The sequence below is a fragment of the Dipodomys merriami genome, unplaced genomic scaffold (assembly GCF_024711535.1).
Source record: "Dipodomys merriami isolate MVZ:Mamm:240054 unplaced genomic scaffold, mDipMer1.0.p SCAF_2, whole genome shotgun sequence".
Taxonomy (NCBI): Eukaryota; Metazoa; Chordata; class Mammalia; order Rodentia; family Heteromyidae; genus Dipodomys; species Dipodomys merriami.
The window spans coordinates 89,895,270-89,908,516 of NW_027203381.1; the positions used below are offsets into that span (position 1 = coordinate 89,895,270).

At 40.3% G+C, this 13,247-nt stretch overlaps 1 protein-coding gene across 9 annotated transcripts in view; it reads right to left on the reverse strand.

The window, feature by feature from the left end:
- Positions 1-13,247, reverse strand: part of St3gal6 (ST3 beta-galactoside alpha-2,3-sialyltransferase 6) — a 74,690-nt gene that overhangs the window by 3,359 nt on the left and 58,084 nt on the right. For all 9 annotated transcript variants that reach the window (XM_070030414.1, XM_070030408.1, XM_070030417.1 and 6 more), the window contains 4 exons: positions 6,316-6,411; positions 2,868-3,054; positions 2,629-2,766; positions 1,411-1,563 (listed from right to left, as the gene is read on the reverse strand). In XM_070030414.1, coding sequence (XP_069886515.1) covers positions 1,411-1,563; positions 2,629-2,766; positions 2,868-3,054; positions 6,316-6,411 — 574 coding nt within the window. The remainder of the gene's footprint in view (positions 1-1,410; positions 1,564-2,628; positions 2,767-2,867; positions 3,055-6,315; positions 6,412-13,247) is intronic.

The following is a 13,247-nucleotide window of genomic DNA, read 5'->3' on the forward strand; positions in this document are numbered from 1 at the left end:
TACCCTAATCTTCTCCAGGAAATAGTTTTAATCTAATAGATATATATACATATATATATCTATTTATTGTTATTGTTGTTGGTTGCAGGGCTTGAACTCACGTCCTAGGAACTGTCCCTTAGCTTCTTTTGCTCAAGGCTAGCACTCTACCAGAGCTACACTTAACGGTTTTCTAATGGAGATAAGAGATTCATGAATGTTCCTGCCCAGGCTAGCTTTGAACTGCAATCCTCAGATCTCAGCCTCCTGAGTAGAATTCTTGAAATATCACAAGTGCTAGAGGAAGGATTTGGGTTGAGGAGAAATGAAACATTTAAAGTCTGTTCTGGCCATAATTCTGGAACTACTCAAGTGTTTGAAACACATTGTGTGAAAGAGCTGGGGGTGAGGTAGGAGATGACAAAAGCCAACCTTGCCTGGCTCTGGTGAATTAGGCCTATAATTCTAGCTGCTCAGGCCTGTAATTCTATCTACTCAGGAGGCTGAAATCTGAGGATCGAGGTTCAAAGGCAGCCCAGGCAAAAAAGTCCACATGACACTCTTATCTCCAATAAACTCAAAAAAGTCAGAATTGGCACTGTGGCTCAAATGATAAAGAGCTAGCATTGAACACAAAGATACTCAGAGACAGCACCCAGGCCCTGAATTCAAGCCCCAGGTCAGGCAAAAATAAATAAATAACATTCAACCTCATTAGTACTACTTCCTAGTACTACTTCCTAGTATTTGGGATGACTTAAAGGGGGACTGACTTCATGAGAGTCATATGTATACAACAAAGCATTCACATTTCAATATTTAAAATACACAAATAATTTAATCCTGATATATATGGCATACTACTAATCTAGAGAATTATAAAGGAAATTCCATCTCAGTCATTGAAAATAAAAATTCAAGATCAAACCTGCCAGTATTTATCTCTCTTTGTGACCACATGATCAAGTAAGTGTTCCACCTTCCTGGCAATTCATATTCTTTTACGATTTTGCATTGGTCTAGGCCATCTTGTCTACTTTACAAAGGAAAATATGAAAATCATTACTATGCATATAGCAATTCATGCTTTTTAGTGAATTTGCATATTTCAAACAGCAGGTTTCATATTTAAACAACAGCAAATAGAAAGTGTCTAAAATAAAGCTTAGTCCCTATATGGATTTGATTGTACTTGGCAGTAACTATGAGCTTCTTCAGAGAGTCTGAGTTCCACAGATTAGGAATTGCTCTTGTAAAATGAACTCTGTGCCTGATTTGTCTTTTCAACCTTGGGTAGTCTGGAACTCCCATCAAATCCTCAAAATTCCCTCAGTAAAATGAGAGAGTAAAAAAGAGAAACACAGGTTTTCTAACCGCAAAGATCAACAGGCCAAAGTATTTGTATGCTACCTTAAATGATATGTATATTACCTTATTCATCAAAGACATGGTGGCATTCCCATAGTAGTGCAAAGGGCTCTTGAGGTCAGAGAAGTTGTACTTAAAACCAGCTAGGTGAACTTCATGACATATGTGAAACGCCAGTGTGATGGCAATAATCCCTGTTGTTGGGTGTTTGGGTTTCTAGAGGGAAATGGAAAAGAAAATTCTTAATCCCAAATGAGCTACTTATTTCCAAAATATATTCGGTTGTCCTAGACTTATTTAAAAAAAACAAACATGGAACAGTTAATTAAAAGGGAAATATTTAGTTAAGCCTTCATCATGTCGTGAGACTGAAGCTCCAAATAGTACACTGTACTCTAGAAGACAACAACAACAACAACAAAAAACTCCTGTAGAAACATAAACTCAGACTGAATATAAACTGGAAATCTCTCAAATATAATACTTAGCTGCAATACTAACTCAGAAAACAGCCATCAGGTGAAGAGATACTTGAAGTATAAGGAAGAGGATCCTGCTGGAATTCTTTAAATACAAAACAAGCTAGGTACTGGTGGCTCACACCTGTAATCCTAGTTACTTGCAGTTATAAAGCCAGCCTAGGCAGGAAAATCCATGAAACATTCATCTTCAATTAACTACCAAAAAGCCAAAAGTGGAGCAATAGCTCAAGTGGTAGACTGCCAGCTAAAGTCTAGTAAGACCCTACAAAGATGATGGGAATTAGTTGTTTCCTTTCTGTCTCCGTGCTTGAGATATAAGCACTTGCTCTGACATACACTCCTACACCCTCACCAGACATCCAAAGCACGGAGCCACCCAGTGTGCACTTGAAGAACTTCCAAACACAGCTAAATAAACCTTTTCTTCATAAATATCATGTTGCAGATATCTCATTAGAGAAACTTGAAGGTTACTAATATAGCAAATACTAATGAAATTCTAGCCTGGAAAGCTGTGTCCTGCACACTTGCACTAAATTCTGTTCTACAACTCTGGGCACAAGCTCATCTTTCAGCCCACCCAGTTAGACTCTCTGTAGTACTGCTATGCAACACTAAAGACGAGGTGATAGGAGATGAAGTAGATGAATGAAGAGAAAGGAAGCTCCCCCTCACCAGATACAGACCTCAAACTACCACATGAGCCAGTTCCCCATACAGTTTCTGCAATCTTCTGCAAAGTCTCTATGCTATTCCAGCTGGATCTTCAGTTTGAAATAATGGAAATAGACATACATACCTGATTTTTGGGAAATGTTTTTGGAAAATGAAGCAGTTCATAAGCAGCTGTCCTGATAATGAAAGGATCTAATATTCTGATTTGATATGGCTTATAGATTAAGTTTAAGGCTGGTTTCTTCCAAAAACCATTGGTATTCTGAAATGAATATAGAAAATAGAACATTGTAGTCTTTTGTGTTTTTTTTAAAGGAAAGAATACTGAAGGTTGCCTGAAGCAGATCAGTTTTGCCAACTTACTATTTTTCCACCTGCCAACAATTCCATCAGCCACTTTAAATCAAGTGGCTTAAAAGCAACAAGAATCGCTGTGGTGTTGGGATCATTGTGATTGAGATCTGAAAAAACAGATTCTGGATAAAATAGTCTGAAGGTTGTCCTTCTCCCAACTTCCTCTTCATGCCCTAAAACAGGACCATTATTCATTCTGTGGGTAGGAAGACATGAGATATGTAGACCAAGTGGAGGAGGAGCCATTTTCATCACAATTCTTACCACCTTCAGGATTAGATCAAACAACAATACTTTGAAACTACGAGATAATTGGTCAGAATTTTACAAATAATGATCAAAGACATAACTCCTTTTTTTATACTTGATCAGAGGCAAAAATAGTCACTTGTATTTGAAAACCAACAGTAGAACCAATGATACTTGCTCATAGGAAAACTGAAGACTAAATAAAAGAAAACCACAGAATAAAGTTAAGGGACCACCACACAAAGCCTCGTTGATTGACAAAGACCCTGAAGTCCAGAGAGAGTTCTACTATACCCACAGTTACAAAGTCTACATTGCAATGCATGGCACGTGTCTAAGCAACTGATAGGCAAGAAAAATTACATGTAAGTGGTCTTGTCTACCTCTTAGCCATTTACTGTATCATTTTCCCCAAGCTGGCTGCCTTCCTACCTCACTAGGTTTTCTGCCACTCCTCACAAACTCGGGATCCTATTAATATTTTCTCTGCTTCGTCTGGTCACTTGTGGCTTGAAAACCCATCCAAAATAAAATATTTTTTAAAGAAAACCCATCCAACTAGTGCTCTGAAATGAAGCAGTACAAATTGCTATATTATCCTCTCTACCACCAAATGAATGTCCATTGCTAGATTGCACTGTAGAATCGCAAAGATCCACTGCTAAGTTTGTGTCTGCTCAAAGCCAAGGTTAGACATGCCCTATTTAAAAGCACACACTATGAAGGCATGCTATAAAAAGGGAATGCTTTTTGTTTCCAGAACAGTGTCCTTAGGAAGATAAATACGGTCTTATTCTTTGCCACTGACTGTAATATGAGACTCTAGCATGAGGCTGTCTCAATAGCACCCTGAATGATTTCCAAATGTATCTATATTTTCCTCACAAGGGCTTGCCATGTTCCTAAATCATCAGAACTAGATGGTTTTAGGTAGAGAAATTTGTGAAAATTTTGAAATTGTTTGGTAGCCTCAATAATCCGAATGGGTAATAAAGAGAAAGTCAGATCACTTTGCTATGTCTAAACGAGCTTGGAATCTAGCAAAACCTCCAGGTCATTCCAGGCCATCCTACCATGTTGTCCCAGTGTGCTAGCTTTCCCACAAAAGGCTATTCATATCTAACACAAATACCCAGGCCAGGTGATGGCCTTATCCCAACCTTCCACCAAGAAATATCCCCACCACAACAGCTCAGAGATTCCTAGTAGTTATAAGCACAATCCTGGCTCTCCTTTCCATGACAAAACATTAACCACACACATGTTCTGGACACAAACCCTCTTTTCTTCACCACTCCAGTCTCTTCTCTACATTCCTATCAGTTTCACAATATTCCCTAGCATTGTTTACATCCACAAAAGAAAAGACAAGTATCTTTCTTGATTGTGCAAGCATTTCCAACTACCAGATCATTTTAAACTCTTCAGAACAAAATTTCTCAAGAGTTGAGAGTACTGATTTCTCTATCTCCTCATCTGTCCATCTCTCTTCAACCCATTCCAGTTGGGTTCTTGCCATATTATGCCGAAAGACTGTTTGGTCAAGAAAGACAATATGCTCCAGCTTGACAAGCCTCTCTGTCTTGTTCGTGTTTTGTTTCCTCATTACCCTTGGGAGCTGGGTGTCCTCTCTTAGCTTCTGTGGTCACGTCTCATCTCACTGGTGGAGCCTCTATTCCTTTTGCTCACTTCTTTTTCTTTGCGCAATCACTTTAAAGTGTTGAACACTCCAAACTTCAATCCTGTTCCTGGGACTCTCACCAAATTCATGGTGTAAACACAGCTCTTAAGCCATTCACCATGAAAACTTTAGCTTGCTGATCCAATTGCCTACTTGCCCACTGCATATATCATAAGTATCTCCAATCTAGCATTCATTTACAGAAAACTTTTCCTCTACACGCGGTTCCTACTCCTGTCTGCCCAAACTCAATACATGTTATCACTTTCTAGTCAATTTCTTAAACTAAAAACAGAGTTAGAGGCATCTTTGGTTCTTTTATTCTTATTAGTCCTGATATCTAGTATAATAATAAATACTGATAACCCTACATCTATAACATTTCTAGTCTGCCCACTGACCTACTTTTACCTACTTCTCTCCATAACAATCCTGTCACAAGCCATCATCATCTCCTATCTGAATAATCAGATGCCTCATTTCCACCCTGGTCCCTTCATGTTCTGTTGTCTATCCTGTAGCTAGAATATTTTAAAAGCATAATATTACATTCCTGTCTTGCTTTAGAACTTTCAAAAACTTCCCGCTGCATATAAAATCTAAATTCCTCATCCTAATTTACGAAGTCCTACACAGCCTGGTCTTTGTTTACCTCTTAGCAACTTACTATATCATTCTCCCCAAGCTGGCTGCCCTCCTATCTCACTAAGTTTTCTGCCACTCCTCACAAACTCAGGATCATATCTTGTTTTTTTTTAAATAAGTTTTTGATTGTGAAAATACTGTACAGAGAGGTTACAGTTACATGAGCAAGGTAATGAGTACATTTCTTATCCAGCATTGTTGCCTCCTCCTTTGTTTTCCCCCTACCATCCTGTCCGTCCCACCTCCTCAACTACACCCCCTCCCCAACACCCCCACCCACCCCACTCCCATCCAGCCCCCACCTCTCCCCTAAATTGTAAGGTTCATTTTTTGACATAGCATCTTATACATCTCATTGTTGCAATGGGTCAATCTGTATCCCTATTTAAACATTTTGTTTTTTTCCCTCCCCCTCCCCAAATTTGAGGAGCGCCTGTGGTAAATATTTTCTCTGCTTCAGATGGTCACTTAGGTCCAACTTAAATATCTTCTCAAAGTATTCACCCATTCCCAACAAGATCCTCAATTGTCCCCTATCATATCTTGTTCTGATTGTCAAAATGACAAGAATTATATTCTTGCCTATTTTAAATCATTTTTTTACCTTAATGACAACAAAACTTCCACAGGGAGCAAGAATACTATTCTGATCCACTGCGGCCACCTCAGTGGCTCCAATTGTGCCTAGCACATTAAGGGGATGTAACAAATATTTGCTACATCAGGAACTTAAAGTGTAAGTTCCATTCTAACATCAAACAAAAACAAAATTTGTATAATCAAGTATATAAACAAATTGTTTTATTAAAAACAGATGTCTTAACATAGGAAACCATATTATTTTCAAACACTTCTAGGTTAGCAAATACAAAATACATTTACCTTATAATTACATCATAGGAGTCTATTTTTTCTCCTAATGTCTTGTTCTTCAAAACTCCTCCATTACCAACCACCACACACTTTTTACATGGCACACTGTTGAGCAAAAAGACAAGTGACAGATGGGTAATCGTTCTCAAAATGGAGTTATTCCAAGAATTTATTCTTAGTTTCAATATTCCAGTGACAAATTTCACTTGGTATACACACTGAAAAAGAATCAATCGACAGGCCTAGAGATGTATAGAAATACTCAACACTCCAGAAAAGATATTCTATTGGGAAAGTATATCATTTTCAACAAATACTAATTCTTGGTAGCTTGTACATATTCTTTCATTTGATTCTCATAACCACCCATTGAGTTGAATAAATCTGCTATTATATTATGCAAACAAAAATAGAAGTAAGTCTATTATATAACATTTCAGAGTTACACGCCAAAGAGGTGGAAGTAGCATTTGGATCCAAATGTCTGTAGTACTAAAGCACTCCTCTTTCTGCATGTTGATAAAATACAAGTGTGTTTTCTATGAAAGGCACATACATTTTTGGCCAGCACTGCCCACTCCTCTGATAGTGTACCTCTGGCTTTCTGTGGCATCTCATATGTGGAGAAATAGGATACATACAGCATTCTGTATCCTGCCCATGCTCACTTCAATTTCCCAAACATGAGCGAGTCATTGGCACTTAACCAAAACAAATTAAAAGTTCACTCAGTGTTCCTGGCAAAAAGCCTTAAATGAGGAGGCCACATAGGGAGACTTCCCCTTGCTGTGATCAGCCTAGAGTCGGGTAATACAGTGTTATCCCCTAGCAACATGGCCCTGACTCATCCATCTCCTAGCTTTTGGCACCACCAGCCCACTGAGCCTGGAAAAATGACACAATAAACCATCTCCTTCTCCTCTAAGGGAGAGATTGTTAGAATTCAAGACTTTAAGGTTTTTCAAAAATTAATAAGCAGCAAAACTGTACAAATGCTGTATTTATGATACTAATTATACTATTTATTTTTTTTATTATTCATATTATTTAGAGATGGCTGAATGCAGGAATTATTTAAAAGAGCCAGGCATGGGCTGTGCCAGGTTAAGCATTTAACATTTTTTACACAGAATTTGTATATCTCACCTAATTATTTTGAAGTTTAACACCAAAATTTTAAAAACACTTTAACTGGGGCTTTGGGGCACTCGGATAGCGGAGTCATGCATATATCTGAGTCTTCATCAGAGAAGAACAGAAAGCATGGGTTTACAGGTGACAAAAATTTGTGAGGGTACGCTGCCCAACAGAGAGAAAATATACACCCTATGTCTCATACCATAGACACTTCACATGTCACAATGTATGCTAGACATATGTGTTTGCTTAAGTCTACTTAACTACTAAACTAACCTATCTCCACATTCTTTTATAAGCAAGATTGACTTCAATTCCAATTCCAGGAAGCCAAGTTTATCCAAGGCTGTCTATCAAGAGCTGAAAGTAGAGTACCTCTGAATATTCACAAGCCTCTTTTCGTGGGGTATTATTGATATTATCCCAACCAGAACCATCCCAAGAGTGCTGGATACAAGGGGAGGCTTCCTACACTCACAGCATGTCTGACCTTTCCATAACCTCGGAGTCATCTTTAGGCAGATCAGTGGCTGAACCTCCAGAAGCCCGCTCCACCCTCCTGCTGGAAGCAAGGCTGGACAGCAGGAAGGAAGGGGTGGCTCAGAACAGACAGGATACAATTGTTCCTATGAGCTGACCTGCAGGGAAAAATGTCAATAATCATGGTACCTAGGAACTCTATCTCTCTGGTGAAGGCTGGTGACCACTTCTCAGTAGGGGAAGAGTTGTTTTTGTCTAAGTCCAAGTGCTGTAGGTTATCCAACATCTAACCTGGCCTGGAATCTGACCAGGCAGTCTGACTCAATTATGTCAAACATGCAAGGGAAAAGGCCAGGAGCAAAGACTATCAGCCTGCCCCCCAGGGTTTTAGCTCTACAAACCACTTATGGTAGTAATGGGTTTGGGGGGATGAGGCCTCAATAAGGGATTCTTGACCCACAGAAGTCCTATCTCTGAATCAGACCCCAGAAAGAGGTAACTTCACCCATCCCAGACACAACCATCTCATTCTCACGTCTCTTAGCAACAAACTGACACTTGAATCTTAGTGCCTGCGGAAGCTCCTCCATCAGACTAGACTACAGACGGCCAACAAACCCCAGATCGTGGGCAGCATCATGATCTAGGGCTTAAAGAACATCATGGAAAAAATAGCTACCACATGTCATTCCATGCATGCTGCATTACTGATCTCCATTCAAGCTCATGGTTGTGTATACCTCCTCCCAGAGACATACCCTTCGAGACAAGAGACAACAGAAGAGAGTATAAGGGCTGGGAGTGTGGCGGAGTGCTTGCCTAGCAAACATGAGGCCCTGGGTTTGATTCCACAGCACCAAGTAAACAAAATAAGAATTTAAATATGTTTTTAATAGAGAGGAAAAAAACTAAAAGAATAAAAATAGAAAGGGCTGGGCAGGTGGCTCACTGGAAGAGTGCTGGCCTTGCATGCATGAGGCCCTGGGTTCGATTCCTCAGCACCACATAAGCAGAAAAAGAAAGCCGGAAGTGGTGCTGTGGCTCAAGTGGTAGAGCACTACTAGCCTTGAGCTGAAGAATTGAAGGACAGTACCCAAGCCCAGAGTTCAGGCCCAATGACTGACAAAAAAATAAAAATAAAAATAAATAAATAAACAAAAGGGATAGTGTAGGGTTCAGGCTGATCCTCTTGGACTACCAAGAAGGATTATTCCCTCGCTAATCTCCTTGGCTACTCTCAGCAGTTCTGGGCAGGATTATATGCTTGGGAAAACAGAGAAATCACACATAGTGCCTCACTCAAGGGAAATCTCAACACAATGCCCCTCTTTCCACTTATTGAATTTATAGGAACTCCTTTTTCTGTTTTCTTCTGTGTCAGCTTTGTAGGGAAGAAGTGGAAGACAAGACCTTTACTGTAGAAGGTTGGCAATGCCTTTGAAAGGAAACCTTACCCATGAAATCCCACTTTTGCTCCTGGTAAGAGATCTTGAAGGATCCACACATTTTTGAAGAATACATAGAATGCTAAAAGATATTTTAGGATTGTTCCTTGAGATTACTCTAGGCACTTGTATGTGTGCATGTGCATGTGTGTGGGGTTCATGTGCATGAGAGTCTATAACCTCACAGCTGATACCCTGTCACTTGACCAGGCCTCAACTTAAAGCTTTTAGCTTTAATTCATTTCATTCAATTTATGTTTCACAGTCCTATTTAACAGTCTGTCCATGCTGGCTCTGGACCATGATAAATAGATCTCAGGCTCCTTGAGTAGTTACAATTGTAGATGTGAGCACTGGAACTCATCTCCACAGCAAGTAACTACCATTGCTCCATCATGGCTCTGGGAGACCTGGAATGTCTCCAAGTGTAAACCTGATAAGCCACATCCCTCCCTACTCACTGGCACACTCATTTCTCCCCAGCATCTATGCGGCTTGGGTCCCTGGCTGCCCCTGCCTCTTTCATGTAAAAGAATGCTTTCCAGCATGGGTAAATGTATAACTTCAATATAGTTAATTAACACAACTTTACTGCACAAGTAGCGGCAGTGAACTGTGAGTCCCTGAAGGGAAAAAATAGTATTGTTTATATCTATCATCTCATCGAAACTACTTCCTTATTGATTTCTGCCTCTTAGAAAGCAGTTTGGTTATTTCATTGTATTAAAGTCATTTTTCCTAATTTCTATCTAGAGATGCAAGTACCTATTACTCTACCCTGGAGACAGGTAGGGAAATGCACAGACCCCACACTGCTCATCCAGAAAATAAAATAATTGCAGAGTTTCTGAACCTGTTAATGGAAAATCTGAAATAGCTGTGGAAGCAGCTGCTGGTGGTAGGCTATTCACTTCCTCCAGATGAAAGGCACCTTCCTCGTTAACTCAAGCAAAGCCAGAGGAGTGGCTACACTTTTTAGAAGAGAGAAAATAAACTTGAGTTGCCTCTTTCAAGTGATCTGTGGTTTATCTTCTTTTAGGCAATCATTTTCCCATTTGGTAGCGTGAGATACGTAGAAACACCTCATTCCATTTTCAGTGTTCGTAGAAACACCTCATTCCATCATCGGTGTTAACAATCTATGGCAGATCCCATTGGTGATATTTCCTATCCTCCTTTACCATATTGGCCTTATACAAGAGTCCTGTTGTTGTAAGCCTTCATGGTAGGCTAATATCCTCTGCCAGTGATTGGTTCAGAGATAGCTAATGTGACTCATTCTTGGACAATAAGATACTAGGAAAGTTAGATGTTTGGGGGGTGGGGGGAAGTCTGTTACTGGAGAACAAAAATGATGTGAGCAAAACATTTTCTTTTATCTGCCCCTTCGGTTCTATGTAGGCAATGCCATGGGATGACATAACATTAGAGCAGCTGCAGCTACTTCCCAACTCAGAGGAAAAGAGAACCACAGAGAAGCTACCCTCACTCCTAACATCATGTGGCCACTAATTCAAGCCACAATCAGCGACATTCCAAACAGATGATGTTTTGGTTGTACACAGTTCACCCACAGGAAGCATACATAGTTCAGATAACCGTGTGTGAATTATCATTCTAGGGGTTGTGTAAGCCACAATCAGTGAAGTCATAAGCAGGGCATGCTACAAGGTGGAACTGCAAAGCCGCAGACCTTCATTCACACAGCTGGACAGCCTGGCCAATAACACTCATTCAAACAGCTCAGTCAGGAATCCATTACCTGTAGCCATAACCTAAAATACTGTGCAAGTGGCTATGGCTGGATGGCTGGCTAATTCCAACTTCTCCGCGTCACGCCTCTAGGAACTCAGAACGGTGAGCTCAGCTCCCTCATCTCAGTTTTCCCTTGTAGGAAGTTAGTGACCTCACAAATATGCTCAATATTGTCTTATTTCATTTGTGAATCATTTCCGCAGCGAGTGTAACCAATTTCCCTAATCATTACTCAACACTTGGCCGCAGCAGTCAGGGGTGCACTTGTACCATTACCACACAGGACTCACTTGTTGGGGTAGAATCACAACGTCCGCTCACACCCAAGCTCTGCCCCTGGCTGAAAATACTGCCAAGTAAAGAAACCTTGCTGAAATGACAGGATGTAAAAGCAGGCAGCGGACATTGTTATTTCTCATGAACAAACATACCATTACCATCTAATTCTTTCTAACTCTTCTACTGGCCTGCTCCTGTCTTGGCTGGTCACCAATCTACCCCTGTTCTGTTGATGCTGACATAATAGATTCTGTTTGAGTGAGGAGCCAGGCTTTGTGTACAAATCCCTGTACATTTTCCAGCCAAAGGACTCCACACAGGTGCTTCCATCAGGCACAGCATTTAGTTACTGTATAACAATCTGTGCTCTGGACAAAACCATTCTTAGTAAAACCTGGCACACTTGTAAGAATGCAAAGCTTATAGCTGGGGTGGGAGCTACTGTGTCCATTTTAAGTGATATTTTGTACTGTAGGATTTCTCTTGCTTCTGGCAAAAGGAGGATGTACTTCCTAAAAGAGAGAAGAGCAACATCCTGGGGACCCAAGCACACAGCACACACTGGGGTCAGGGAGTAACATGGACAGTTAGGAAAGGCCATGACTTGAAATATGGGCATATTTTAAGTAGTCTGGATTACAATTCCCTTAATATATCATTAATCTTTTTTTTTTTTGGTAAGGAATGGTAGAGGGGGGTTGGGTCTGTACTGGGGCTTGAATTCAGGGCCTGGACACGGTCCCTTAACTTTTTTTTGTTCAAGGAAGCACTCTAACACTTGAGCCACAGCTCCACTCTCAGCTTTTTGGGGGTCAATTGAAGACAGAAGTCTCATAGACTTATAGGGCAGCGGGCAGATGAATAAAGAAAAGAAGGAGGAGAGACTGCAGGGAAAAAAATTCCATGTATATCCTACAACATTTAAGAAAAGTTAGGGAAGGGGTGGATGGGGAAGGATGGATGAGAATGTTGAAAGGGGTAACAATGTTCAAGATATACTGTGTCCATAAACTGCTGTGCTGAATGGCAACTCCTTTGTTCAATTACTTAAAGATTAAAAAAAAATTTTTGAAAGCAAAAAAACAAAAAATCTCACACTTTTCTGCCCAGTCTGGCTTTTAACCTAGAACCTCATATCTTAGCCTCCTGGGCAGCTAGGATTAATGGCTTGAGCCATGATCACATGGCTAATACCTTTGTTAGTGAAGTTCATGAAACACAGTAGCCTGGTGTTAACTCTGCTTTGGAAAATAAAGGACTCTGAATCTATGAAAGAGCAACAGAAGCAACATATACGAAAGACACCCACTGCAATGTTACAGAGCTAAGTTTCCTAACTGATTTCAGAATCCTGAGTGACACAGAAACAAATGGGGGCCAGAGAAATGACGCAGAATGGCGAATAAAAATGGCTAGCCATCAGGCTTGTGTGGTCTCTTTAATAGAACTTAACTGTTTTTAAAAGTGGTTCTCTAGTCACCTGGAATAAAGGCAACATTTCCCATTTACCTTCCAGAAAGATGTGAACTTAAAACTGAGTCCTTTCCACTGTTAACAGTCGTAGCTGGTAAATATTTGACAACCAGTACTGGGAGATCGGGAGGACAAGGCGAGAAGCTCTGGTGTAGGGTTTGCCAATTTCCATGATATAAATACTCCCTTCGTGACTAATTTCAAACTTCCTCCTTGCAGGGACTGCATATAGAGCTGCAAAGGCATGTATACTGGTACAAAACACATGACTAGATGCAAGTAATACATACTGTCTGGGAGATGTGCTTATAAAGGAGAAAAGTCTGAAGGGTAAGGCATGTCTTTCTTTCCTTCTTCCCCCACTGATACAGG